Source organism: Chamaea fasciata, unplaced genomic scaffold, assembly GCF_029207755.1.
Source record: "Chamaea fasciata isolate MVZ Bird 193981 ecotype frontalis unplaced genomic scaffold, bChaFas1.0.hap1 SCAF_4, whole genome shotgun sequence".
Classification (NCBI taxonomy): Eukaryota; Metazoa; Chordata; class Aves; order Passeriformes; family Sylviidae; genus Chamaea; species Chamaea fasciata.
The window spans coordinates 22,139,589-22,166,940 of record NW_027094089.1 but is presented as its reverse complement, the minus strand read 5'-3'; the positions used below and the strand labels follow the sequence as shown (position 1 = coordinate 22,166,940).

At 37.0% G+C, this 27,352-nt stretch overlaps 1 protein-coding gene across 2 annotated transcripts in view; it reads left to right on the top strand.

Moving 5' to 3' along the window:
• The first annotated feature begins 529 nt into the window (after positions 1–529).
• NUP155 (nucleoporin 155) overlaps positions 530–27,352 on the top strand; it is a 29,235-nt gene continuing 2,412 nt past the window's right edge. Inside the window, exons 1-34 of one of the 2 annotated variants that reach the window (XM_066181069.1) lie at positions 530–608; positions 1,612–1,749; positions 2,070–2,166; positions 3,239–3,309; positions 4,140–4,232; positions 5,007–5,173; positions 5,603–5,708; positions 6,250–6,323; positions 6,629–6,720; positions 6,849–6,946; positions 7,032–7,184; positions 7,471–7,571; positions 8,954–9,124; positions 10,163–10,273; positions 11,143–11,237; positions 12,927–13,015; positions 14,298–14,357; positions 15,323–15,382; positions 15,484–15,634; positions 16,478–16,544; positions 17,336–17,454; positions 17,658–17,761; positions 19,017–19,150; positions 20,947–21,138; positions 22,069–22,207; positions 22,882–23,017; positions 23,440–23,593; positions 23,852–23,956; positions 24,059–24,213; positions 24,634–24,763; positions 25,033–25,146; positions 25,639–25,759; positions 26,210–26,320; positions 27,105–27,241. In XM_066181069.1, the coding sequence (XP_066037166.1) occupies positions 1,632–1,749; positions 2,070–2,166; positions 3,239–3,309; positions 4,140–4,232; positions 5,007–5,173; positions 5,603–5,708; positions 6,250–6,323; positions 6,629–6,720; positions 6,849–6,946; positions 7,032–7,184; positions 7,471–7,571; positions 8,954–9,124; positions 10,163–10,273; positions 11,143–11,237; positions 12,927–13,015; positions 14,298–14,357; positions 15,323–15,382; positions 15,484–15,634; positions 16,478–16,544; positions 17,336–17,454; positions 17,658–17,761; positions 19,017–19,150; positions 20,947–21,138; positions 22,069–22,207; positions 22,882–23,017; positions 23,440–23,593; positions 23,852–23,956; positions 24,059–24,213; positions 24,634–24,763; positions 25,033–25,146; positions 25,639–25,759; positions 26,210–26,320; positions 27,105–27,241 (3,825 nt within the window). In that variant the 5' untranslated portion in view covers positions 530–608; positions 1,612–1,631. The remainder of the gene's footprint in view (positions 609–1,611; positions 1,750–2,069; positions 2,167–3,238; positions 3,310–4,139; positions 4,233–5,006; positions 5,174–5,602; positions 5,709–6,249; positions 6,324–6,628; positions 6,721–6,848; positions 6,947–7,031; positions 7,185–7,470; positions 7,572–8,953; positions 9,125–10,162; positions 10,274–11,142; positions 11,238–12,926; positions 13,016–14,297; positions 14,358–15,322; positions 15,383–15,483; positions 15,635–16,477; positions 16,545–17,335; positions 17,455–17,657; positions 17,762–19,016; positions 19,151–20,946; positions 21,139–22,068; positions 22,208–22,881; positions 23,018–23,439; positions 23,594–23,851; positions 23,957–24,058; positions 24,214–24,633; positions 24,764–25,032; positions 25,147–25,638; positions 25,760–26,209; positions 26,321–27,104; positions 27,242–27,352) is intronic. The other variant, XM_066181070.1, reaches the window with a different exon arrangement.

Below are 27,352 nucleotides of genomic sequence, written 5' to 3'. Positions count from 1 at the left end.
CTCCGGGAACCCCTTCGCCCCCTTCAGATATTTAAGCACATTGATGAGGTCTCCTCTTAGTCGGCTTTTCTACTCATCCTCTCCGGCAGCGATCACCTCCCCTCCCCGAAGGCGCGGCCCTTCCCTTCCCTTTTTCTCTTCCCTTCCCTTCCCTTCCCTTTTTCTCTTCCCTTCCCTTCCCTTCCCTTCCCTTCCCTTCCCTTCCCTTCCCTTCCCTTCCCTTCCCTTCCCTTCCCTTCCCTTCCCTTCCCTTCCCTTCCCTTCCCTTCCCTTCCCTTCCCTTCCCTTCCCTTCCCTTCCCTTCCCTTCCCTTCCCTTCCCTTCCCTTCCCTTCCTCCGTTTCCCGCCGCCGGAAGTGACCTGGCGCGTGGGGCCTGCCGGGATTGGGCGGGCGGTGGAGCGGCGCGGGAGTGCGGCCCCGCCATCGCCGTGTCGCCGCTGTCCTTCTGTCGCCGGTGTCGCCTCCGTCGCGATGCCAGCCGCCACGAGTCCGGCCGCACCCGCAGCGCAGGAGGCGCTGGAGATCGCCGGCCGCATTATCGACCGGCAGATCCAGGATGACCGCTGCTACCCGGACCTCTCGGAGCTGCTGGCGGTGCCGGCGCCGGGTGAGTGAGGAGCGCCCGCTCGGGGTCCCTGTGGCCCCGGGCCCCGCCGCGGGGCCGCCTCGACGGGCGCGGCCCGGCCGGACACGCGTGCGGGCTGTGGGCTCTGCTCGGGGAGTGGGGCCGGGTGTAAGGAGGCGTCTCGGTCGCAGGGTGGGGTGGGGTCCGTGTTTTGTCCGCTTCAGTGCGCGGGTGAGACTTGTGGATGTGAACACTGCAGGACGACTGGGCTTCAGGTCCCTCGTGCCCCTCTAAAAAGTGATGAAAACGCCCCTATTTTTCCGTTCTTCCTTTTCGGAAGTCCCGTGAAGAATGCTGTTATGGTAGCCATGTGCCCACCACCATGCCTAAGTTATAAGCAGCCTGGAAAGCTGTCATAAGCTTGTTTGACTTTTTTTTGTCTGTAGCTTTGTGTCACACTTACGATATAAAGTGTACTTCGTCCCACAAAATTTTGTTTTGTTCTCCTTAGCACATGGAGGCAGCATTTCCTTCTCCATTAGTGCCAACTGACTGACAAAGTGGGCTCTGAAGAGGCATTCTAGTCCTGTATATCTAGAGGTGGCTGGATGCAAAATCTGTGTTCTGTTGTGCAGTGATGTGCATGGCCACAGTGTAACTGCTCTGGCAGTGTCGTGGGTACACAGCACATAAAACAGGGGATGTTTGCAGCTGTTTTTAAGTCGGTACTGGGAGTACAGACAGCCTTTCTGGGTGAAAGAATATGCTTCTGGCTTGTTCATGTGAATGTCTGGCCATACAATGGAAAAAGAACTGCAGGGTATCACAGGAAAAAGGCGGTAAAGGGTTGGCTGAGGTCTGGGTGAGTTGTTATAAGAGTTTGCAAATCTGTTTGCTGTTGTCTGATCTGAGACTTAAATTTATTATTTGTGGTTTTGCTCTTACAAAAACCTTTGTTCACATGTGTCTTATGTATAGTGATACTTACATGTTCGAAGCCTCTGCAGCATCAAGGCTTTTGTTGTTATTGTTGTTGTTCTTGCAGGTAGCCCAACTGTATCTGGTATGTCAGATATGGATTATCCTTTACAAGGACCAGGTCTGCTGTCAATACCCAATCTTCCAGAAATCAGCTCAGTCCGCCGAGTCCCACTTCCACCAGAGCTAGTGGAGCAATTTGGACGTATCCTTGTGTAAACAAATGGCTGAGATTGTGTAAGAAGTAATATTAGAAATGTCTTTCCTCCATATTTTTCTTCCCCAATCTTTTTGTCAGACTCCCAGCAAAAAACTTTAATGTGGTTTCAGTTCTCTTAATAACTGTCTAAGTGGTAGCAGGGTGCATTTGTGTAGAGTTGTCGGTGGAATTGGTTTCTAAATAAAGAATTTTGAAGTGTGTAGTTTGTGTAATAGTGTATATTAATGATTTTTTTTAATGCTCTGAAGAGGATTTTGCTGTTGCTACCCAAAGTGCATTTAATCCTTACATCAGCAGTGCTTCAGATATGCAGTGCAATTGTATGATGGGAGTATTTCCAGAGATCAGCAGAGCTTGGCTGACCATTGATAGCGACATCTTTTTGTGGAACTATGAAGATGGGTATGTAGAGGGCGCATTCCTGATGTTATTTTATTGGTATTATACCAGAAATAAGCAACTGCAGCAGTGGGAGATTGTTTACTGGAAGCACGGAGGTGTGCTGTTGAGTTAAACTGATGTTAATTCCTTTTAGATTTTTACTATAACTTTTGAATAGTAAGTATTTAAGTATCTCTAAGAGATATTAATATTACTGCCGAATCATTTACAGGTGAGAGAAAGGAAAAAGGAATTTGCTTTGGGTCAGACATATCTAGTATCTAAAGTTACTGCTCTTCTTATTCAAAGGCTTTGCTTGTGCTGAAAAGGTAGATAAAATATCCTCCAGTTGCCTAACTTTTATAAGTATTAGTAAGTACTGAGTTGCATTGAGCAGTCATTCCTGCAATGGTGAGTAATAGGGTGTTAGTATTTTGAGGTGTTGTAATTGAAGCTCTCCATCCTTGTTTATTTTATGGATGTGTAAAACTGAAAATAAGTTCATTACATTTTGAAATGGCATTGATAAGTTTATAGTTTGCTTCTTTGCTTCTTTATTTGCCCACATAGTGGGCAAATAAAGCATTTGTGTAGTAAGAATTGCTTTGTACATATTGTTGGGTATCCTAAAAAAAACAAAGTTCGGATTAGCTACAATCTAAACACTTACATTGTGTCAGAGTGTATGAAATACATTCCCCAAAGACAACAGTGCTGCATGGTGTTAGTGATAGATAGTGAGGAAGAAGTTGGGAAATTTTGTATGAGGTTATTTTCATGGGGGAAAAATCCATGTGATTTCTTTCTCTTCATGTTAATCAGTATTGCAGATGCTGCATTATGTAATTCAGAGTAGACTGTATGCATTAACAAAATGCAAAAATATAAAATACTGCAGTCGGATTTTACGTTTGAAACTCAACTATAGGAGCTTCAAGCAACTCGACTCAAACTCACTGAAAGTGAAAGATGTAGGTGGTTTCAGAGTATTGCAGAAGTATTAATTTTTAAATATACATTGATTTCATTTACTTTGTTGCTATGTGATGCTATATGACAAATATAATGCAGTTTTTTGTTTATTTTTTGACAGAGGAGATCTGGCTTATTTTGATGGCCTCAGTGAAACAATTCTTGCAGTGGGCCTTGTAAAGCCAAAGGCAGGTAAGGAATATTATGACAGAGATAAGAATTGGACAGTACTTAATCTTCTGTATGTTTTTTTTTAGTCTTTAGGTGTATGTATTTGTATTTTATACAAATAATACAATATAAAGTAATAAAAGGACCAGAATATGTTTTTGGGTTTTATATATGTGTAGATATTAATGCACACATGTGTTTAATGCATGCATGTGGCACATGGTGCTATGGTTTAGTTGGCATGGTGGTATTCAATCTCAAGGTTGGATTTGGTGGACCTAGAGGTCTTTTCCAGCCTCAATGATTCTATGATATGTGAAAATCTCTGGTTTGTATGTGTGTATATATGTACACATAGAATATATGGGTTTGTTTTGATTTTAGGGGCATTATAAAATGAATTATGAGCCAAAAATAATGTATTGTTTAACAGTTACTTTCACTGATAATAAGCTTGCATTTTTTGCCACATCATGTTTTAACATTTGTGCTCCTTATAAATTTACATATTCATGTGATAATTTCCATGAGATTCTGGTTTCTAGCCCTCCCAGTTATTTCAGTATCTACTGCTAAGATAACATTAAAGTCCAAGTTGAATTGGCAAGTGAGTTGAGTTTAAAAGAAGCATGTTGGTAAGAGAAATGTAGTTTTAAAATCCTGTATTTAGTGAGGTGGACGTTGAGCTGCTGGCTGTTTCTAATTTTAGAATTTCATAGATCATTAGGCTTAGCATATGACTGTTCTGTATAATCAGTTGATGTGGTTTTCCAATGGATTTATTTGCTTATATCATTGTGATCAGAGAAGTGGGGTGTAAACGAAAGTTTTTGGTTTTTTTTTTTATTTAGGAATCTTCCAGCCTCATGTACGACACTTACTTGTTCTGGCTACTCCTGTGGATATTGTGATTTTAGGGCTTCATTGTTCTAATATCCTGTCAGGTAATTCTCTCTTCTCCCCTTATTTCCAGTTGTGTATTAACACATGGCAGTATGTTAAATTCCTATGTGTTTACACATTGCAGTTTTATTAGCAGTCATTCAAGAAATTAAAAAAAAAACCCCATGTGCCAAGTCCTTGCTAGTTTTTAAGTCTTTAAATCATGTTACAAGCAGGAAAGATACCATGGACTGGATCACGGTCTCCATGAGGAGCATTGAGTTTTATTACTCACCTATTTAATGTAAAAGAGCTTTCAAAAGAGGTGTGCCTGTTAATTTAACAGCATATTGGAGAGAGAGAGAGAAGACAGGAGCATGAATCGTGAAACTGGTGAATAGAGCTCATTAGCTTTGTTGGCATTTGTATTCCAACCACAAAATTTTGAGAACCTGATAACATGTTTTATGCCATGTATACTAAGAGAAAAAATTGTTTGGTGACAGTAAGAGGACTATACTACTTTTTGTTTTTTTAATCATATGTTGATGTGAAAGAGAAAACAAGTAGAAACCTCTGTTTTGGAGTTGATGTGATTTAGAGGAGAGAACAGTCTATAGAAATTATAAACATTGCATTTCCTTCTTTGGAAACCTACACAGAATGAATTTGTTACTCTGCAGTTCACATTGGACAAAAGGTGTTCCAGACCATACTCAATAACTATGAAACCTGCTGTTATTTTTTCTGGTTTCTGAAATGTTTCTTTTCCCAGACCTGTATTTTTTATTAACACAGCTTAAGGACTAAAGAGGATTTATGCTTGTTTACTGAAGGTACTGGATCTCTCAATGACAGCATGTCTGGAGGAATGCAACTCCTACCAGATCCTCTGTATTCACTCCCTACTGACAACACCTACATCCTGGCAATCACATCCACTGATAACGGGAGGATCTTTCTGGCAGGAAAAGATGGCTGCTTATATGAAGTAGCATACCAGGTGACTGCGGGTTTTACACGCAGGCTTTTTTTATTGTTTCACTGTTGTGGGATCTCAGCAGTAATAGTTCTAGAACGTGTCAACTTTGCAGTGTCTTCTAGAATTGTGTTGCATGTCTGGATGCAACACCTTAGGGTAGATGCATTTTTTTTGAAGAATATTTATGTGGGGTATAGCAGTGCAGTTTTGGTCAATTTTAAAAATTCAAATTGCAACATCTGCACCCTCTTTTTAATGCAGAATTTTCCTTTTAATGATCGCTGTTTTCTTTCCATTGAGGAATACATACTTGTTCAATTAAATGAATAGTTTGCGGTTAGATCTTTACTTGTTTTCATACTCATCCTTTGAATGACTTTTTTAATACTGCTCCTAGTTAGGTTTTTGTTTTGCTTTTTCTTTCAATGCTGTATTTGTTTTAAATTGTAGGCTGAAGCAGGCTGGTTTAGCCAGCGCTGTAGGAAAATAAATCATTCAAAGAGTGCGCTATCTTTTCTTATTCCTTCGTTGCTACAGTTCACGTTCTCAGAGGATGGTAAGTATTGACATTCAAGTTCTTTTTTTAGCCAACAGTTCATCATAACCTTCTAAAATAATACTACCAAGAAGTCAGTCAGAGCACTTAGTTATTGTCAGTTATACTTGCAGTGGTTGATTATTGTGAAAGAATTGGACAAATCGAGACAGATTGTGTGTTTAGTTCAGGATATAGATATCAAAGCCTGAAAAAATTGACATTTCTGACTAAAGTTAGTGATCTGTAGCATAGAATTTAAATGCGTTTAGTGGCATCACCATGAATATGGAAAATGTATAAGTGAATAGTCTTACTCTCTTTCACTGCTAAGTGAAAGATTATTTTGAAATTACATTTTTTTGCTCTGGGATTTTTTTTGTTGTTTGCTAGCAGTTGCATTAGTTGATTGCTGATTTAAATCACTTACAGTAGCAGTCCTGTATAAAAGTGCAATTTTTGTGAACTTAAAATTCATTATTTTATATATATTCTGTCCTAAACTTGTTTTCTGAAGTCCAGTGTTGATTTACTGGTTCTTCCTTTTTTTCTACCTCTCCAGATCCTGTAGTTCAAATCGCCATTGACAACTCTCGAAATATCTTATACACCCGCTCAGAAAAAGGAGTCTTGCAAGTATGTAACTTCCTATGATTCTTTGGTCGGTTATTAATATGTGTAGTAGTGTACAGGTACCTTTGTAAGTTTACCTCAGTACCTGAGAATTCTCTGTAGCTATGTCAGGCCCTTACTCTTGTTTATCTTTTTGTAGCAATGTGTGTGCTGAAGACTTGAAATCCTTCTTTCCTGAGAAAAGAGTAGCCTCAATTCTATGGGAGCATGAGTACAAAATAAAAATGCTGCTTGAGTTGCTTGTTGATAAGTGAGACTGAATTTATTATTTCATTTGTAAATCACTAAGATGTGTTATTTAATTGCAGGTTTATGATTTGGGGCAAGATGGTCAAGGAATGACCAGGGTTACTTCTCTTTCACAAAATGCAATAGTTTCTGCTGCAGGGAGCATTGCCAGGTATGTTCATGACAGTTGCATCGTAAGAGGCTTCCTTTAAGGCCCATAGCTTCACAGTACAATTTTGAAGAATTTGCCTGTTTCTTTGGATTAAAAGTGTATCGGAGTTTTTTTGTTTTATTTTTCAGAACAATTGATCGTTCTGTATTTAAGCCTATTATTCAAATAGCAGTGATTGAAAATTCAGAATCCATAGACTGTCAACTACTAGCAATCACGCATGCAGGTAAAAAAAACAATGCTAATTCCACTCTACTTAAACTGATAAATGGTATCTGCACAGTCTGTGACCTTTTTTATCTTCTGTTCAGGTGTCAGACTATATTTTAGTACGTCACAATTTAAACATCCAACAGCTCGTCCTTCCATGTTAACCTTAGTCCATATCCGTTTGCCACCTGGATTTTCTGCTTCTTCGAATGTAGAGAAACCTGCAAAGGTTCACAGAGCTCTTTATAGCAAAGGTAAGCGGTGGAACATGGCTCAGATGAGATTATTTTTTGTGTGACAATCACTATTATTTTGATCCCTGTAGACATCTGTTTTACCTTTTAGATGGCAAATGGGGTTAAAAGTGACCTTTTGAGGTACCATATGACATACAAATCCAGGAGATATTATTTGCTGTTCAGATTGTATGATAATGACTTAAAGATGGAGTTCTGCTAACTTAGGAATTAATTAATAAGTTTGCGTTTAATGCACGATGATTGCTTCTAATTATGGACTTACTGTTGCTATTCTTGCTAGGGGTCCTGTTGATGGCAGCTTCAGAAAATGAAGATAATGACATCCTGTGGTGTGTCAATCATGATTCTTTCCCTTTTCAAAAGCCAATGATGGAAACGCAGGTATAAAGCAAACTTCTGAATGATTTTGATGAAATCTAGGTATTATGTTTTCTTTCTTAATAACAGATGTCTGAATAATACTGTCTGCAAGAAATAAGTAGATCACAGAAAACTTCATGTGTAGTTCGGTAACTCTCACAAAGCTGAATAAGTCTCTCTTATTAGGGATCCCTAATTCAAACATACTTTTTTTAGCTTGATGCAACCAGTATGTCAAAAGCAATTGCCTTAACTTCTAATACTTGACTTCTAATTAATATTTAAGAGTGCTGTCGTGTCTAGCAATTCTGCATATTGTGCACAAGCACAGAAGAACATGGCCTTCAGTCTGTAATGGTGTTAATCAGTATATTTGATAAAGGTTGTTTAAAATGTAGATGCTAGAAACTTAGAGATTCCTTATTTAAACTTATATGCCATATCTTCATTAAAATCCACACATAATTAATGTCTTCATTATTTCATGGGGGGTGGTTTCTGACTTTGATTTTCCTGATTGTTATGTAAGTGGGTTTGTAAGAAAAATTCGGAGGATGTAAGTTATGAGTCAATTCAGGGAAAACATTACATCTCTGAAAGACATTTCAAGTCTTCTGATGTAGAGGGCTGTCAAAATAGGCAAAAAAGTGTTACTGAAGAAACAGCGGAGTTGGAGTGAATGGAGGGACTGTGTAAGTTAAAAGCTTCAAAGTTTTGATTAATCTGCTGTTTTAATTAATAACTTACAAAGGAACCTTATAGTTTTTTTTCAGATCCCTTCCCTGCAAACAGACATAAATATCCCAAGTACCAACCTCTTTTTTCCCAAGGCATCTGACAGCATCAGGCAGCTAGGTTTCTCAAACAAAACTGCAGCCTGTTCTTGAGCAGCAATTCTTCCTGGTTAGCATACATAGTTTTCTGGAATATCTTCACTAGTATATGTCTCTTCCTGAGTTATATTTGAAGTACTGCTGCCAGCTGCTAAAGTCTTGTACACCTTTGTAATACAGTTGAAGCTTTTTTTTTTTCTTTTTTTTTTTTAAGAAATCTTTTAAATTCATGATGCCTGTGGTGCTTATGTGGTTAGTAGATGCTTGCTGTTTATATTGTAGCAGTCTTACTTTGCAAGTTGTTTTACATGTAAATGTAAATATTGCTGTCCCCCAAAAGAAGCAATATATTATTCCCTTTCTCCTAAAAGCAGCAATGTATATGTAGCTGTAAATTTGGTGGTAACTTTCTGTTAGGCAGTACAAGAACTTACTTTCTTTGGGTTTCTTTTTGTGAGGAGCAGATTCTATTCTGTGTAATGTTTAATTGGTAAATAGTAAAATATTACTATGAATGTACAAAACCCATGTCTGCTACCAAACTTTGGATAATATCTATCTGTTGTTTAGATGACGACCCATGTTGATGGACATTCCTGGGCTCTTTCTGCTATTGATGAATTCAAGGTTCAGAAGATTGTAACACCACTAAATAAAGACATTATTCCCATAACTGATTCACCTGTTGTTGTGCAGCAACACATGCTGCCACCTAAGAAGTTTGTTCTGCTTTCAGCCCAAGTGAGTATTACTTTTCTTGGTATAGGTTACCAGAAGAATTAAGTATGAAATTGGACTTCTCATCTGAACCTGTACATGACTCATTTTAGATATGTTTTAAGGATTATATTATGAACATGGAAAGGAATCAGGAAGAAGATAGCTGGAACAGTCTGTACCTATTTTTAGATTTACTCAAAGGTTTTAGATCACCTTATTTTATACAGTGTATTAATAGTTTTTGTTGCTCTCCAGAAACCCTTGCAGATACAAACCTGAGAAGTTCTTTTAGCCTTGTTTTTGCTATTGATAATGTGAAATTGAAACAGTAACTGTCTGCCCAGAAAATACAGTTCAAGTAAATATTGTTGGCAATTGAAATTTGAATTAATAAGTTCTTATTTGTCATAAAAAAAGTTACAAAAGGGGGGTTTTTTTGAGAGGGTTTTAGGAAAAAAACCCACTAAAAGAGAGAAGTGAACTTTCCTACTTTTCTGATTATGTTTAGCAATATTTTTGGCACTCGGTATCTTGACCAGTGGGCTATTTAAAATAATGTTTAAATATTAATGTCTTGCAAACTCTTGACCTGCAAGCGGCATTTGTTTAATAGCAGCTGTGTTGTTAAGTGCATTAATTGGGCTCTTTCCAGTAGTTAGTTTGAATACAGAGAAGGTGATTAATGTGAAGTCTTACCATGCCTTGAATTCCTCAAGCATTTTTTTTCCAGGCAGTTTTCAGGATTTGCAAGATACACAAAGCTTTTTTTCTTCTGCATATACTTGTATATACTTATATTCTATGCTTTATGTTAGGCTAAGAATAACAAAATTAACTCAGTTTATGGAGAGTTTATTTACAGTCACTGCAGTACTTGCCTCCCTTTCCTTGGTTCACTAGTGATTGGGAGCTAGGCTTTGGGCACCAGGTACGTTTTAATCCAGTGGTACAGTGGAGGAAAACTCAGAGTTCCAAAAATAAACATTATGGGGGATGGATGTGTTGTGATAAAACAGAGTGAAGATAACTTTAGTCTAACTTGCTTTGCCTTACGTTTAGGGAAGCTTTATGTTTCATAAACTCAGACCTGTCGATCAGCTGCGGCATCTGCTTGTGAGCAATACAGGTGGAGATGGAGAAGAGATTGAGAGATTTTTCAAGTTGCATCAGGTAAGAGCTTTTGATTTGTTATGAAAAATGAAGGACTTGTCATCTTTTCATTGTTGCTGCAACCTTCTGGTTAATTTACAAATTAAAGTAATTGGCAATTGGTAATTTTTCTTCTTTTGTCTACCTAAGGCTATATTGTATAGAGAAATAATTTCTCATTTTATGATGTCTGAAAACAAATGTGTAATTCACTTTCCCTGAAATTCCTATGTCTTGTATGCAGAAATGAGTTTAGAAAGTAGTTCATCTGAGAGCAGGAGAGGAAGAGTTTCTAAAAGAGTTGAAGTCCTACCACTACAAGAGATTTTTTATATTTTGAAGGCCAGTAGAAATGTTTGTAGTTGGTCTGGGTATTCTTTTTTATTAGTAGTTTAAGGTAAACAAGAAACAAGTGGAAGTTTGGTTATTGTGGATTACAATTTTGATACAATTAGTATTGTGTAGTGTCTGTAGTGAGTGTTCATTGTAACCTATTCTCTTGTGCTTGGGAAGGACATAATTGGTATTGTAACAGATTAGAATATGCAAACATCGATTTTTACAAATGCTTTTTCATCAAACACAATTGTAATTTATGTTTTTGTGTTTGTAGAAATTGCATGAATCTTAGTCATATTTAAATGTCAGGCATGGAGATTGTTCCTTATCAATAGTAGCACTGAGTTTGCAAAAACTGTATAGCAAAAACTTACCTGATACAGTGGAATAATTTGCTAGGATTCACTTGCCTATAATTCAGAAGAGCTGATTTCCCTGGCATAAAATTATGCAGAAAGTATTCACTGTTTTAGTTATTGAGGAATATAACTTCTCTTCGTTTATTGCCGACTTCATAAAAGACACCATGCTAACATTGTAATATTCTCTAGGAGGATCAGGCCTGTGCCACTTGCCTTATTTTGGCCTGTTCTAATGCTGCATATGATAGAGAAGTGTCTGCCTGGGCTACTCGAGCATTCTTCAGGTAAGATTTAATTCTGTCTTTCATTCTGAATATTAGGCTCAGGATCACTACAGTCGCTAAACACTTACACAGGCATTTTAACCTGCTGCCAGTTCAGGGCCTGGTAACTTTTGGTGTTGATGTTTTTGATGGTGTTGGTGCTGGGTTTGGGGTTTGTGGCTTTTTTTTTGTTGGTGGTTGTGGTTGTTAGCTTGGTATGTTTTTTCCAGTGCAGTTTGAGTGATGAAATAGGAGCTTCCACTGTGGCACGGTGGAGGATTAAAATCTAACCCACGTATCTTAAGTGCTGCACGTCCTTGGTATGGTGCAAATACATGTACTTTCATTAGCTGTCTTAAAGAAGCTGCTGTATACGTAGAGTTGCAAAATAGGTTGTGTTGGAAGGGACCTTAAAGATCATCTAGTTTCAACCCTACTGCCTTGGGCAGGGATACTGCCCACTAGATAATGTCGCTTGAGGCCCCATCCATCCTGGCCTTGAATACTTTATCAATGGAATATCCTCACCATCTTTGGCCAAGCTATGCCAGTGCCTCACCTACCTCACAGTAAAAAAATTTTCCCTAACACTTAACCTAAATCTCTTTGATCTGTTAGTTTAAAACCATTCTCCCTTGTCCCATCACTCTCTGCTCTTGTAAAAAGTTGCTCTCCCTTGACTTTATAAGACACCCTTTAAGTCCTGAAGGGTGATGTAAGGTCTCCCCAGAGTCTTCTCAGCTCCCAGCTGAACAAACCCAGCTCTCAATCTGTCTTCACAGCAGAGCTACTCCAGCACCCTGATGGTCTTCATGGCCTCATGTGGACCTACTCTAGTGGGTCCAAAGTCTTTCTTGAAGTGAGGACCCCAGAGCTGGATGCAGTGATGGTGTGCATCTGGGGTATCACAAGGACAGAGTGGAAGGGGATAATCACCTGACCAGTCCTCTACTGATGCATCCCAGAATAGTGTCGGCTTTTGAGGCAGACTGTTGGTTTATTTCTGGCTCTTCATCTATGAGAACCCCAAAGTGTTTCTCCACAGGACTGCCCTTAATGAGTTTTTTCCCAGTCTGTGCTCTGTCTGGGATTGCCCTGACCCAGGTGCAGCACATTGCACTTCATGCGGTTCTTGTGACCCTGTATTGCAGATCTCTTAGGTGTCCTTACAGGGTGAGAAAACTGTTTTTGGTAAGATACCGCTGTTGAGAGTGATGATAAAAGTTGCAGCTTGGAGTGTTGTGGTCCCAAAAACTGAATAGTTTCTTACCAAAACTGGTGCAGGTGTTAAAGTCAGTCAGCTCTTTTCAGTAGGTTGTGAATAGTTGCTCTTTTTTGAATTCAGTTTCATCACAATATCTGAAACAAAATGTGGATGATATTCTGGAGTAAGCAAGGGAAGAAGTAGCTAAGTGCTTATGGATATCACTGTAGGATAGAGATGAATAGAAATTACTTGTGGATGATAGAAAGACAGCCATAGGTCATCTCAACTGTGTCTTTTTTCCACTTCCCTGTAGAAGCAAACCCCGAAAAGATGCTAAAGCATAAGCCTGACTTTGGAATTGGTAAATTTCTCTTTAAAACTGTACTGGGATTTTTATTCCCCATTTTAAAAGAACGCCAGAATTGCTGTTTATTCTCAAAGGCGTGAAAATTGAATGGGCTGTGTATGACATGTTGAGAATTTTTTGGTTTCACCAACTTTAGGTATGGTGGAGAAGCACAAATGAGATTTCCATCAGCTCTGCCTCCTCCCAGCAATGTTGGACCTATTTTGGGTTCTCCGGTTTCTGCAGGTATGTAGCAAGCATTTCACAGTTTTGGACATTTTTGTTTTCCTTGAGTATATTGTATTTTGTCTTTTCACAAGTACTTGTGTTCTTTTTGTTTAAAATAGACTATTTTTCATTTACTAGCTAGTTAATGACAAGAGCTTTTTCCATTTTTCTTGAGTGATTTTTGGATTTAGTGAGGGGGTCGTTATCTCAAATTATGTGTCCATATTGAATATACTCTGTTAAGATACTGTGAAGAAGGTATACATTTGTTACTTCTAGAGTAGTTTCAACAGCTGGAGAACAACTTACCAATAACGTATTTCAGACTTCTTGAAGCTTAGTTGGTTGCTGTGTAGCTATAACAGTTTCTACCTACATTGCCATTGTCATGCCTCTACAGATACTGCTTATGAGAAGGAAGAAGAAATTTGATCAAGAAATTACCTAGTCATTTGGAGTGATTTCTCCCTTTAAAAGCTCTGTCTTCAGCATTTGTTTTCTGCTTCAGTCTTCAGTGCCACCTACAAAGGAGAAAAGTGCTTATTTTGTCTCCTCAGAACTTGAGCCTTCTTGGAGTGAAGGCCTTTTTGTACTTTCAGATTCACTTAAATTTCTATAGTTCCTGTCCCTTAATATGCGTTACTCAGTTTCAGATTGGGAGGATTTTTAAAAAAGAAATCAATGATGATGAATTTAAAATTCTGATTGAAATACTGAATTAAATAAATACTTTTTTAATCAAGAACTCATTAATGTATAAGATCCTCTTCCTTCATCTGACATGTGGCATTCAATTTTACACAACAGACTTGGGAAGTAAACTTGTTTGCCTGGAATTCAAAGAAATTCCATTTCATTACCATATTTTGACATGTATCCTAATTTCTAAGTATTGGAGAAAAATGTGGTGAACTAGGGTAAAATTAAGGAACAAGTTGAAACTGTTACTAGTATTTAAATTCTGAGAAGAGTGGCTAATTTAATGAATCAGTGGCATCATTTTCCAACCCTTTTGGTGTGGAACAGTAGCAGTGTGGACAAGGGCTGAGGCAAGGCATAAGAATGTAATACTAAATCGGAGTTGGAGAGAGCAGCTATGGGAAGAACAGGTGGTAGGACCAGACTAAGAATGAAATTAGGTTGTGGGGGAAATGGCAGGAAGCTCTATAGGCAACAAGGAGACTCATTTTACGAGTAAATGTAATTTTCCCAAGTCTAAATGTTTGTGTATTTTTGTTGTTCCGTCATAAATGCCTCTTTCAAACCTAGTATCAAAGCACATGTTTCCATTTTGCTTCAGTGACAGGTCCAGGTGGAAGATGGCACCATTCTTCTACTACTATCTCGGTTTGCTCAAAGGGTAGAGAACTGTCATGTGAAATTAAGGTTCTGATATTGTGGATGTCCCATGTGGTGGGTCAGACACTGCTGACAGAAATTCATTTAACCGCCTCATAATTTTGCATGTAAAACTACATAACAATAATGTTAGCCTTAAAAGGCCAGGAGCCATTAAATTATTTTCATCTTTTTCCCACTGTTGAAAGTCTAGTCATGCATTTGCATGCTGCTTTTCTGCAAATTTGTGCTTTGCTTTAGCACACATGACAATGTGCTCTGAGAATGCATTGGCACTGTGTTATCTGTGTTGTTGTGCGTTGCCAAGTTGAGAGAACTGTAGCAAATTAGGCAAGAACTGTATCCTTTGATAAAAGCCAGATTTTCAGAGTGCCAGGTTTTTTTGCCTTTTCTGTGATACATCACCTTGGTTGTTAATGATATGTGGACATTTTTGTAGATGACCACACATGTTCCTGATATTTTTAGGTCTTAAGTTAGCTATTTAGACTTAATTTGCTGGAGGAGATGGGGTATTCACAGCTGAACTTGAGGCTGTGGACAGTCTCAGACTTAGTGTTTTGAGATGACAGTGTTGCTGTTGTGTTTGTGCATCTGCCCCATGTAGAAATGCAAAGTAATATTACCAATGTTCAGCATTCAGAAGGTGAGGAACAGCAAAAAGTATGTGGGCAATATTATATCCAATGCAGACAACTGATGGTGTGCAATAAATTAACATACGAATGCTGGGAAAAAATGTTACTTCAGCTGTTCTTGATGGAAGTGTATCCATTTGTTTGACTTGTGGAATGTTGATTGATAAGAAATGAGTGCAATTTGATACTTAACTATAAATGAAACATTTAAAGTATTTGATTTAACAACATTGCTGCTTTTGCACAGATACTTTATGGCTTAGATTTGAGAGGGGGCAGTTTTGGATTTCGTTCAACAGCCTTACCTTTATTTCTTTTTCCTTCTTAGGTTCCCCTTTGACTGTTGATAGTCCATATTCTAATCCTAGCATTCTGACATCTGGGCAAGGTAACACTTCTTTTTTTGTTTTTTTTGTGTTTTTTTTTTTTTTTAAGTTGGCTTTTTTAATTGGCATTCAAATGAGTAATATTTACCTATTTTTACCATAGGTTTACAGCCTCCTGCTATGTCAACTCCCATGTTTCCTTCTGGAAATTCCATGTCTCACCCTGGTACATCTATTAGCGGAATGATGGGTCCCGAGATAGTGTTTTCTGGAAGACACAATGGCATCTGCATATACTTTGCCCGAATTATAGGGTGAGGTCTTTGTAAAAAGAAATTCTGTCACTCAGTTTGTTTCATAGTTTTTCTTTGCACTAGTGCTTGTAGGTGATACATTCTATATTAATAGCATTTAAATTGGACATCAGTAAATTTAAATATTGTCTTCATGAAATACCTGTCTATATAATATCTTATCTTTGCAACTCTTTTTATAATAATACATTCAGGGAATGCCTAGGGCAGGAAAGTTGCTTAGATGCTGAGCCTGCAATCAACTGCATAAACACGACTCTGAAAATGGCAAGTTTATTTTTCAAACCTATGAGTTGTTTATTTTAAACTCCTACTGAAGGACAAAACAGAAATGCAGAAGGACTTACAAGATCAAAGTCCTGTCTTTAAGTAATTTCTATGAAGAATCTTTAATCAGAATGCTTAAGTCAGAGCAGTGAAGCAGGACTAAAGATTCTGTTGCCTTGGATGTTGAGCCCTAAAGAACCCAAACAAGAACAGAATTCTGCCTATGTTGGTGACCTCTCTTCATGCTGACTGGGAAAGAAATTTTTTTTATGAGACTTGTTTGTTTACCCTATATTTCCAGGGAATCATGTTCATCTATAGTATTTGAAAGTGTCCAATTTAATTTAATTAAAGTTTTAAAATCTGGAATTTCGTTAATTATTTATATATGCACTATTCATAATTATATAATGGCTAGTTTTTTGAGTATTTTGTTTTCACCCAAAATTAATTTTTATTTTAGATTTTTAACTTCAAAGTTTTACCGTTTCTTTTTAAAGAAGTTATACATAGGAGACTTGCAAAAATTCTTGGTTAAATGACTTGGCTTTTAACATGAACTTTTTTGTTTTGCAGTAATATTTGGGATGGCAGTATAGTCGTGGAGAGAGTTTTCAAAAGTGGCAATCGAGAAGTTGTTGCAGTATGTAAAATATTATTCTTTGTCCTTAGAACTTTCTTTTAGTATTGAAGTCCTTTTAAACTTCTGAAGTACTTTTGAACTTTATTCTCAGTTATAAACTGTTAGGTACAAAACTCATTGTGTGTCATGTCATTGTTTTCTTAAGTGCTGAGCTCTTAACTGATAATTAGTTGTCTTTTTAAGCTATTATTTTAAATGTTACTTTCTAAGAAACCAAACTAATATAATCTCTACTCTTCATTGGCAATGGCCAGTTTTCTCCATGTTTACTGATGGCACTTCCTTGATACCCACTTAGGGTTTCTGCATAGTCCCTCCAGACAAACCCTAAAAATAAAATGCTTTAGTGCTTTGGGATAGTCACTGCAGTTGTAGAAGGACATAAAAAATTTCCATCATTTTCCTAACTATTATCTTGCTGTTTAACTTTTTGTCCATGATCAAAACAAAATCTTTTCTGGCTGTGGTTATTAATGGAATCCTGTGCTCAATCCTTGTTCTAGTTTAGTGTTGGAAGTAGTGAAGCATAGCTGATTTAGTTAACAGAGTGCCAAAGAAAGTAGCGTCTTGAATACTCTGTATCTTCGGAGGACTCCTGCCTCTTTATATGTGTGCTGCCGCAATGAATGTGGTAAAATCGTGTTGTGTTCTAGTGGTCTTTACTAATACACAGTTTATTTGTTGTACCCTCTTATTTATCTCTCCAGTGTTGTTAGCTTAAAACAGGAATTTTTTGGAAAAAGAAGTGTGAAAACCCAGCTTTCTGTAAAGAAGTTTGCTTTCTTTTGCAGATAGAAAGCAGTGTTCCATCCCGTATGCTGGAATGTGTGCTACAAGAACTAAAAGGTTTACAAGAATTTTTGGATAGAAACTCTCAGTTTACTACAGTAGGAGCACTTGGAAACCCAAGGTATTATTAATTGTGGTAAATTTACATGTGATATTTAATGTCCAGCTTTTGAAAAACTCCCATAGGTGTTTCGTTGAGTTGAAGTGTTTGTATGGTCTCCTGCTTCAACATTCAGATGCTAAAAATGAAATTTTTAGATTAATCTTTAAGGGATTCAGTATTTTTAATCATATTAGTGTTTTCTGGGGTTTTTTAAATTGCAGTTTCAGCACACCAGCCAATCTACAACAAAGGCTCCTGGGTTTTATGCGGCCTGATGGTGGAAGTTCTCAGCAAGTCCAGCAAGAACTCCAAAGGAAATACCATGGTATGTAATTATTTTTGAACAAGTATCAAGGTATTTGGATGTTGGCCTTTCTCACTTTTCTATTGTGAAATCCTCTGAATAAAAAGGCCTTTTTTTCCACACCAATTTTACGTTAAACATCATGCCATTTTTTCCACACTTACATGTCTCCTTTCTTTCCTGCCTAATACTCTCCATTATTGGCAAGACTGTTTAGTCTCCTCACTACATTACTTAGTAGCTGCACAACCATTTATAATTTACAAGATAGCATTTATTAAGCACTTACTTTATGAGACAAGTGAGCGTGATGTCCTAGAAAAAAATTACTGTAGTGCTGGTTTCCAAAGGTACAGCCATTGAAATGTCTATAAAACTTTGTTTAGAAATGTGAGGTCTGTTACAGCCTATTTGATTCTTGTCCTCTTATAGTGCAGCTTTGGCCCAGCACTTGCAGGCAAGTTAGGAAGTGTTGCTGCTACATATATGGAATTGATGATGTTTGGGGTCCATGTGGGTATAATCCTGGGCTTTTAATAGTGAAAATGTAAAAATTTCCTGTAAGTCACTATGTAGGATTTGGTAGACCTTAAGTGATTTTTTTTTTTAATTCTTCACTGAGTTTATAAATCCTTTTGGATTGCTGAATGACACAATGTGATTATTGTTAACCTCTTTTGTGAAGTGTAAACACTCAAAAGTATGCACATAAATTGTTGCAATTATGTTCCACCTATAAGTATGAAAACATTATCCTTTCAGTTTGTATAAAACATCTTACCAGATTTAAATGTTGTAATTTTTGGTGTAGCTGTTGTTTTAAAAATAGTGTAGACAGTACTGAGCACAGCTGTAATTATAATTGTTCTCTCTACAAGTAAATACAGGTAATCAAACAAAAAGGGAATATGTATAGGTTTATTTTGATTTCTTTTATGTTTATCAGAAATACCTTTGTAGTAGCTATTTTTGAAAAAAAAAAGTAAAAATTTGAGATTGATGTGTAAATCCAGTGCATTCACAGGAAACCGTGCTTGTTTTTCAGAGAGTATGATTCTTTCGTTGCATAGTTTAAAATAAATGTTAACAAAGGGTTGTTTTGCGGCAGTTTAACATGGCATTTATCTCTCCAGAGAGTAAGACATAATTAATCAACAATGGAAGGGGGAAAAAAAAGTAGAAAGTTAAGGAGATGGTTACTGAAAAATCTCAAAAACGTACATGCTTATTTGAAACATGTAGAATGATTACTTGCTGACAATCTCTGGTTTTTCAGCTGAGGCACAGCTAACTGAGAAGACCTCGCTTCAAGGCATTCAGCAGCTTGTTCGCAAAACCTGCCAGGCACTGGCTTTATGGAAGTTGCTATGTGAGCACCAATTCAGTGTTGCTGTAGGTGAGCTTCAGAAGGTAAGATCTGGATAATACAGTTTTACTTCGTTATGTACTAATCACCTTATGTTCTTTTGCTACCAAAGTATTCCCAAAGGACTATTACTTAAATTAATTGAGAAACATGTGAATTTTAAACCACATATAAACTTTTTTATATGTGGTCACAAATGTTTAAGAGACTGAGATGTAGTACTGACATTATCACTCAATTTTATGCAGTTGGAAGAGTCACTAACAATTAATTGTTCTACTTTTATTGTTAGTTAATACGAAGTCTCATTTTATGAATTACTGGTTTTTTACCATAAGCACATTCTGCAAAATGTGCTGAAAAGAATTGACCAGTATTTTTCAGCCAAGTGGAATTCACTCTTTGCCTTAGTCTTGGTGAAAGATGGAGAACAATAGGGTAATAGAGTCCTTGCTTGTCTGTGTAAGTAGGGTACCAGAATGTACCACAGAGCGGCTGAGTTTAGAAGGAACCACTGGAGACCTTCTGTCCCCTGTGCAGTGGGGGAAATAATCTAATTGGCTCTCAAAACAGAAGCTAGAGCAGATTGTCCAGGACTGTGTCCAGTAAGGATTTTAATATTTAGGAAGATGAAAACTCCACAGTGTCTCTGAGCAACCTGTTGCAGTGTGGAGCCACCTCTAGAGCAAGAAAGATTTCTCTCCTATTCAGGTGTAATTTCCTTCACTTCTGGTTTTTTACCATTGTGCAGTGTTCTGTTACTGGTTACCACTGAGAAAACATGACTGCATTCTTTACGCTTTCTCAAAAATATTAGTAAGATCCCACATACTGCCCTCTAAGCCTCCAGGCTAAATGATCCCAGTTCTTCCAGGCTCCTGGTCTGTGAAGAAGGAAATTTGTAGAACAATGAATGGGTGCTTCTGCTGTGCACCCTTTGCTAATGTCAAATTCACAGCCAACCCTTGAAAAAAGGTTATTAATTTGAATACTAGGCATTTTGTCCTAAAGCTTTAGGACCAAAAAAAAAAAAAAAAAAAAGAAAAAAGGATAGGATTATTTGAGAAGTTGTATTCTTTGTTGACAAAAAGGATAGTTTTAAAACCTTACAGAGGCACAAAAGCTACTTCTCTTCATGCTGTTGCATTGGGGCGCTTTGGGCAACTTCTATTTGTGTTGGACAAGGAGCTAACTAATTGTTTAACAAGTAAAATGTTTTCCTTTGTCTTCAGTAGATTTAGAGTTTTTGTAGTTGTAGTACCATGCTGTTAGTATCATCCACAGACACTACATAGACACTACTGGCAAATATGTGCACAAATAAATTAGAAACCTTCGATGTAACTTGATCTTAAAAAGCATGACGAGTTCAGACCTTGAACTTTTCAAACTGCTTTTATTGAATCAGTCTTTTTTTTTCATCTGTAACAGTATTCAGATTGTTCCGATTATTAAAAACTTTGACAGACTCGTAGGGTGTGCATTCTGACAGTGCCCTGTGAAGTAAAAGGAACTGCTAATTCCATTCTTACTCTCAGAGATCTGAAACAGAGGTGACACATAGTGAAGATGGCAGTGGAAGTCTGTTAACAGGAGTTTTCACTGTCCTTAGGCATCTGGGGTAGTGCCTTCAGTAGTAGCTCTTGCTTTATTGTTTTTATTTTGTTATAAAATGTGTATTTTAAATAATATATTTCTGTGCTGTACGTTGTAGTCATTGGAGTTTTGTATGTTTTTAATTATTAGAAACAGTTAATTTTGCTGCTGGAACAGTCAGACATTTCTAAACAGGGTCAAGTAAAATATTTGGTAAACTAATAAAATTCTGTCTTGTCTTCAGGAACTTCAAGAACAGCTGAAGATAACTGCTTTTAAAGACTTAGTGATTAGAGATAGAGAGTTGACTGGAGCACTCATTGCATCTCTTATAAACTGTTACATCAGAGATAATGCAGCTGTGGATGGAATAATTGCCCATTTGCAAGATATCTGTCCTCTTCTTTATAGCACTGATGACGCTGTGTGTTCAAAGGTAAGTGCACTTCCAGATTTTACAGCTCCAAAACACAAGAACATGAAAACATGCTCAAATGAGGTACGTTGGGCAGCTTGTAAGTCATTGTTATGCTCAAGTAATTTCAGAAGTAGAAGAAATTATGAAGTCAAGTTGTAGGCATATTTTCACCTTCTAGTTGATTAATGCTGAATGTGGCATTGTGTTGCTACAAAGTTTGTTGTGTCCATGAGAGGTTATAGCTGCCGGCATGGGAACACACCAGACAAGTCTCTGTTTTGTTAAGCTTGAGCATCCATTTATTTCCCCCAGGGCTGGGGATGGGGATGAAGACGAAAAGACCCAGCAAAGGCAGGGTCAAGGGGTTTTTATAGGGCATTCCAGGGGTGGAGTTTTGCGGTTTGGGTCACGGGAGGGGTTAGCACAAAGAGGGGTTACTTCAGGTTCCCACCTCCTCAGAAGGGGAGCACTCCACAGCTGAACATTACACAAAAATTATTTGAAGCATTTGCAGTTATTTGTAATTTTTGTAGTCTTTTAACTGTAGTCTGATCTCTAATCTTAATTGGTCTTCTTTATGTTGCTAAAATATTTTCTTACTCCAGTCTTTCCTCAGCGTAGTATCTTGGTTTTCATTCGTTACACAATACTGGAATTTGTCACACAGTTGATCTTTGTGACAGACAAGTAGATTTTTGAAGCTTTTCAAATAAATTTGAAACAAGTAACTGGTGAGGAGAGAATAGAAAACCAGTTGGTCAAGTCTTCAGCTCTTCTAATGCTATTGTAGCCTTTCCGCTGGAAACTTAGTGACTAGAGAGTGCTTTTGAGAGGACGGTCTTTCTGCTGTTTCAGTTCTGGGATTTGGAATAATAGCTCATTAACAGTATTCATGGTCTGTTCATCATATGCTCATGTTAATAATTTCTATTTTACATTTGCTTTTAGGCAAATGAACTTCTTCAGCGTTCTCGACAAGCTCAAAGCAAAATGGAAAAAGAGAAAATGCTGAGGGAGTCACTGAAAGAATACCAGAAGATCAGCAATCAAGTAGATCTTATTAATGTTTGTGCACAGTACAGGCAGGGTAAGACCCAGTCATTGATCATGCTGATTCAGTTTCATGGTATTCTTTCATGCCATCTTTTCTGTTTGTTTTGTTTACTAACTTTCAACTCAATTTTATATTTTTTTTACCATAAACTATTGGTTAATAACTCTTACAATCAAAATGTGCCAGCCTTTTCTTTTTTAAAGCTTTGCCAGATTTTACAAGCCAGTCAAGAAATCCATTTCTATATTAAAATAGTCCCAGGCACTTACTTCATATTGCAGTGACCATTTGTTTCATATATGTGGTTAAAATATTTTTAGGAAAGTTGTTAGGTTCCACGTAGGCAGAGGGTTTCAGGTACCTTTGATACAAAGATGGTTTGAAAGATGGTTCTGAATCGTAATTAGTGCAGTAGAAGCTAGTATATCAGTTAAAGTACACATTTAAATTATATAGCAGTTAAGAAATGGATCTCTGTACAGTATTATATATTGTGCAGGACATTCTATGTAACTTAGTATCTTAACTTCAAACTTGCATAAAAGTGCCACAGGGTAGGAACAGGTGTAGACTTTATATGATACAGACCAGAGTGAAGAGTGTAGCATTTGCTTGCTTGCTTGCTAAAATGAGAAATATTTGATGTCACTTACCATTTTGTTGTCAATTTCATACAATAATGAACAGTGATGTTTGGTTTTTCCTAGTGCGTTTCTATGAGGGAGTAGTGGAGCTCTCTCTTACAGCTGCTGAAAAGAAAGATCCCCAAGGTCTTGGCCTTCATTTCTATAAAAATGGAGAACCAGAAGAAGATGTTGTTGGACTCCAAGCTTTTCAAGAAAGGCAAGTTTTCAGGATAATTTATGATCGTTATATGGGGTGCTTTATTTCAAGTGACTGAAAAAGTAGCTCTTATAGGAAAGGAATGCAGGGTAATAATAACAAGCATTTTATGATAAGGGACACAATATAAATATTTTTGCTTAGTATCCATCCCTTGACTGTGATTAATGTGGCAGCTACTTAATCTGAAATAAGGGGTCATAGATGCAGAAAACGTTGTGATCAGAACACTACAGAAATGCTTCTTAAGAAGATGAATGAGAAAAAACTAGATTGTGACAACCAGCTGACAATAATCTGTGACCTTTTTAAATTTCAGTAACTGTCTACAAAGGCATACAATAACACACTCGAGAAGACTATTTCATATTTAGTTGTAATGAAAATTACGAGCCTTTTATTTTCTTCTGCTCTATTTACAGATTGAACAGCTACAAGTGTATCACGGATACCCTTCAAGAGTTAGTGAATCAAAGTAAAGCTGCTCCTCAGTCTCCTAGTGTACCCAAAAAGCCAGGTCCTCCGATGCTGTCATCTGACCCCAACATGTTAAGCAATGAAGAAGCTGGACACCATGTAAGAAAGTGAAAAAAAAGTCATGACTGCACTCCAGAGAGCAGTGTGATTTGAAGGGGTCTAGAATTTATTATTTTAATAAAATTATGGAGTACTTTAGTGAAGTGAAGATTTGTCATTAATTGGCTTCAATATATACAGCATCCATAGAAATGATGACGTAAATAACATGAACCTATGTTTTGTCATACGGTAATTCCGGGCTTAAAGTAATGTAACCATTTATCTAATAGCACCTCTGGCCTTTTCTTCCCTTAGTTTGAACAAATGCTGAAGCTGGCTCAGCGTTCAACGGATGAACTCTTCAGTATTGCGCTTTACAATTGGTTGATACAAGCTGACTTGGCAGACAAGCTGTTACAGGTACCTTGCCTATACACAGTGGACTGGGAAAAGTAATTATAATAATGCTTAAAAAAACAGGGAAGAGCAGGAGTAAAACTGTTATCTTTCTGATGTCTACAGGTTACTGCTCCCTTTTTGGAACCCTACCTGGTGCGGATGACCAAGATTGACCAAAACAAAGTCCGCTATATGGATTTACTCTGGAGATACTTTGAAAAGAACAGAAATTTTAGTAATGCTGCCAGAGTCTTGGCTAAGTTGGCTGACCTCCATAGGTATGGATTATGTGTGATCTATTGTTTATATATTGAGGTAATTAGGGAAAAATCAAAAAAACTAAGTGTGTAAGTATTGTGTAACTATTTTAAGAAAAGGAAATTTTTTAAAAGAATAGAACGTGATAGCTTTAAATCTAGGCAATTTTGGAAATAAATGACAATGTTTATTTTTGTATTATACATTACTTTGCAATGTATTTCCTGTAATTACAATATATTAAGTGGCCTGTTCTTATTGAGAAGTACACTAGAACTGAGCTTGCAGCAAAGGTGGGGTTATGTGGTTTGATCATGTCCTGCATGATTTAGTAAAATCTGGAAAGGGCACATATTACTTCCCAGAGTCTAGCTAGAATATAACTAACCCTCAAATAATTACATTAAGTACTCATTTTATTATGAATATTTGCTTTGCAGCACAGAAATTTCTCTTCAGCAGCGTCTTGAATACATTGCACGTGCCATTTTGAGTGCCAAAAGTTCCACTGCCATATCCTCTTTAGCTGCTGATGGTGAATTCCTACATGAACTAGAAGAGAAAATGGAAGTAAGAAAAAACATTAATCTAAGCCACACTCTAAATGCATTATTTCACTTTGTCTCATTGGCACATAACAGTTTTATTACAAGTTCTGTATAAATGAATTTCTGTGCTTTCTTCCTGACATGGCAAAGTTAGGCAGTTGAAAACAGACTTAATGGTGTAAGGCAGCAATATTTCTACATGTAAATAAACTAAAATTAATTCTGGGTGTATTTTTAAACTTTGATTAAATTAATTCAATCTTGAAATACTGTATTTTCCTCTTAAACAAGGTTGCAAGGATCCAACTTCAAATACAAGAAACATTACAGCGGCAGTATTCCCATCATTCTTCAGTACAAGATGCAATCTCCCAACTTGATGCTGAGCTGATGGATATAACCAAGGTGATTGAAATTTCTTTGTGTTAAAGCCCAGTTCATCAAATTTTGGGGAGAAAAAATGTTTTGCAAAGAATGATTCTGTGCTGACTAGGAAGAGTAATAGACAGTTTATCATTCCTGATTCTGAGATCATTCCTGATCTCAGAATGTCTGTTACCCTGGACTGTCAGTTTCTGTACTTTTATAGTCTGTAGGTCCTTAGTATTTTAATTTATTTCACATGTTTATTTCTTCATTATGAAGTCTCTTAGATTTCTTCATTAGTTGAAAAAATTGTTGTAAAATTAAGTTTTCATTTCAAATTCATTTCAAATTCATTTCAAATTTAGTGTTGTATCTAAGAAATTAAATTAAATGTACCAAAAAAGGTAGTGATTGACAACAGTTACTTAAGTTGCATCTTTACTAGTCTGTCAGACAAAATAAGGAACACCTAATTTATTAAATTTAATTTGATCCTGCATGAAAGTTAAAGCTTGGTAATTTTTCTTTCAGCTGTATGGAGAATTTGCTGACCCTTTTAAGCTCTCGGAGTGTAAGCTTGCAATTATACATTGTGCAGGTCATTCTGATCCTATCTTGGTGCAAACTCTCTGGCAAGAAGTCATTGAAAAAGGTTTGTCTTAATAGAGTAGGAGTTGTGATTATCTCTTTCATCCTTTACCATGAGTTAATAATTAACTCTCTGTTCCACGTGTTTTTGATTGATTGTTATTTCTTTCTCCTTGGTTTTTGGGCTCAAGTTTACCATTGTGCAAACAACATTGATAGAGATCTGAGGGAAAAGCTGTGTGGTAGTGGGTTTGTTACGGAGTTCTGGAATGTGGTTTAGTTCGTGGTTTCTTAAGTAGGTTTGCATGGAACTTCATGGAAGCATAAAAACTTACAAATGTACATGCAAACACACAGGAAAGGGTTGTATTTTTACTTCCATGTGCTGATTTTTTGTCGGCAAGAGTGTAAGATTTTCATGTACTATTTATAAATTTAAGTGCCTCAGTGTCATTCTGTATAGATGTGTAACTTTTCCTCAAGTTCTGTCTAAGTGTTTTCTTTTCACTTCCAGAGTTAAGCGATAGTGTGTCTTTGAGCCCCGCTGACAGAATGCAGGCACTTTGTCTGAAGCTGGCATTACTTGGAAAGATCTATGCTGGCACACCTCGCTACTTTCCTTTAGGCAAGTTGTTAGCCCGCATAGTAAATAAGAATATGTGTTTCATGGATGGGTTTCACCCTTCGTTTTACACTCTTAAAATAAAAGTTCTAAACTAAGAAATGTTTCTCATTTTTTAATCTCAAAAGAAATGGGAAATAAATTAAGTTCAGGTGGAGCAGCAGTTACTTTTGGATGGTTGTGCAGATCCCATTTTAGAAAGTAGTAGAGTTTGTTTGCCTCAAAGCACAAAGTACAAAATGTGTATTTATACATTTAAGATTTTAAGCAAGCACATTTATCTGCCGTTTCTTGAAATTCTGTATAAACCATCTGCCATCTGAACAGGTAGATTCTGAAAACAATTTGAGAGATTTCTGGATTATTTTTAGAATTTCTGTTTTTCTGATGCTTGTATGTTTTGACAATGTGTTATTATATAAGAACCTGGAAAATATATTGTTCAGCAGTAAATCTTCTTTTATAATACTAAAATATTGTGCAACAACATTAAATATGAACATTTAATGCTGAACAGTACACTGTTAATTGTTACAGGCCGTTAAACGAGCTTCAGTCGTTTTGCTGGCCATTATGGCAAATGTAGTGATACTATGTATTTTGTGTAGAAACAAAAGTTAATTAATTTTCATTTACAGCATAGTTGCATGGCAAAACTGTAACAAAGTACTAAGTATGAGTAATCCCTGCCATGCACTGCTGGTAGTAAGTGACTCTTAAACGCCTTTGTTTTCTGGAATTCCAATAACAAGTTGAATCTAAATATTCCCTTGTTTATATCTTCCAGATTTTCTAGTTCAGTTTCTTGAGCAACAAGTCTGCACTTTGAACTGGGATGTAGGTTTTGTATCATACACCATGCAAGAAATTGGAGTGCCATTGCCCAAGCTGCTTGAAGTATATGACCAGCTGTTCAAAGCACGGGTAAGGAAAATGGCACAAAGTAAAAATTCTGTTTTCAGCTATTATCAAGGTCTCTCTTTAGTGGGAAACATGAAATAATATAAGGAAGGATATAACAAAATATGCATTCAA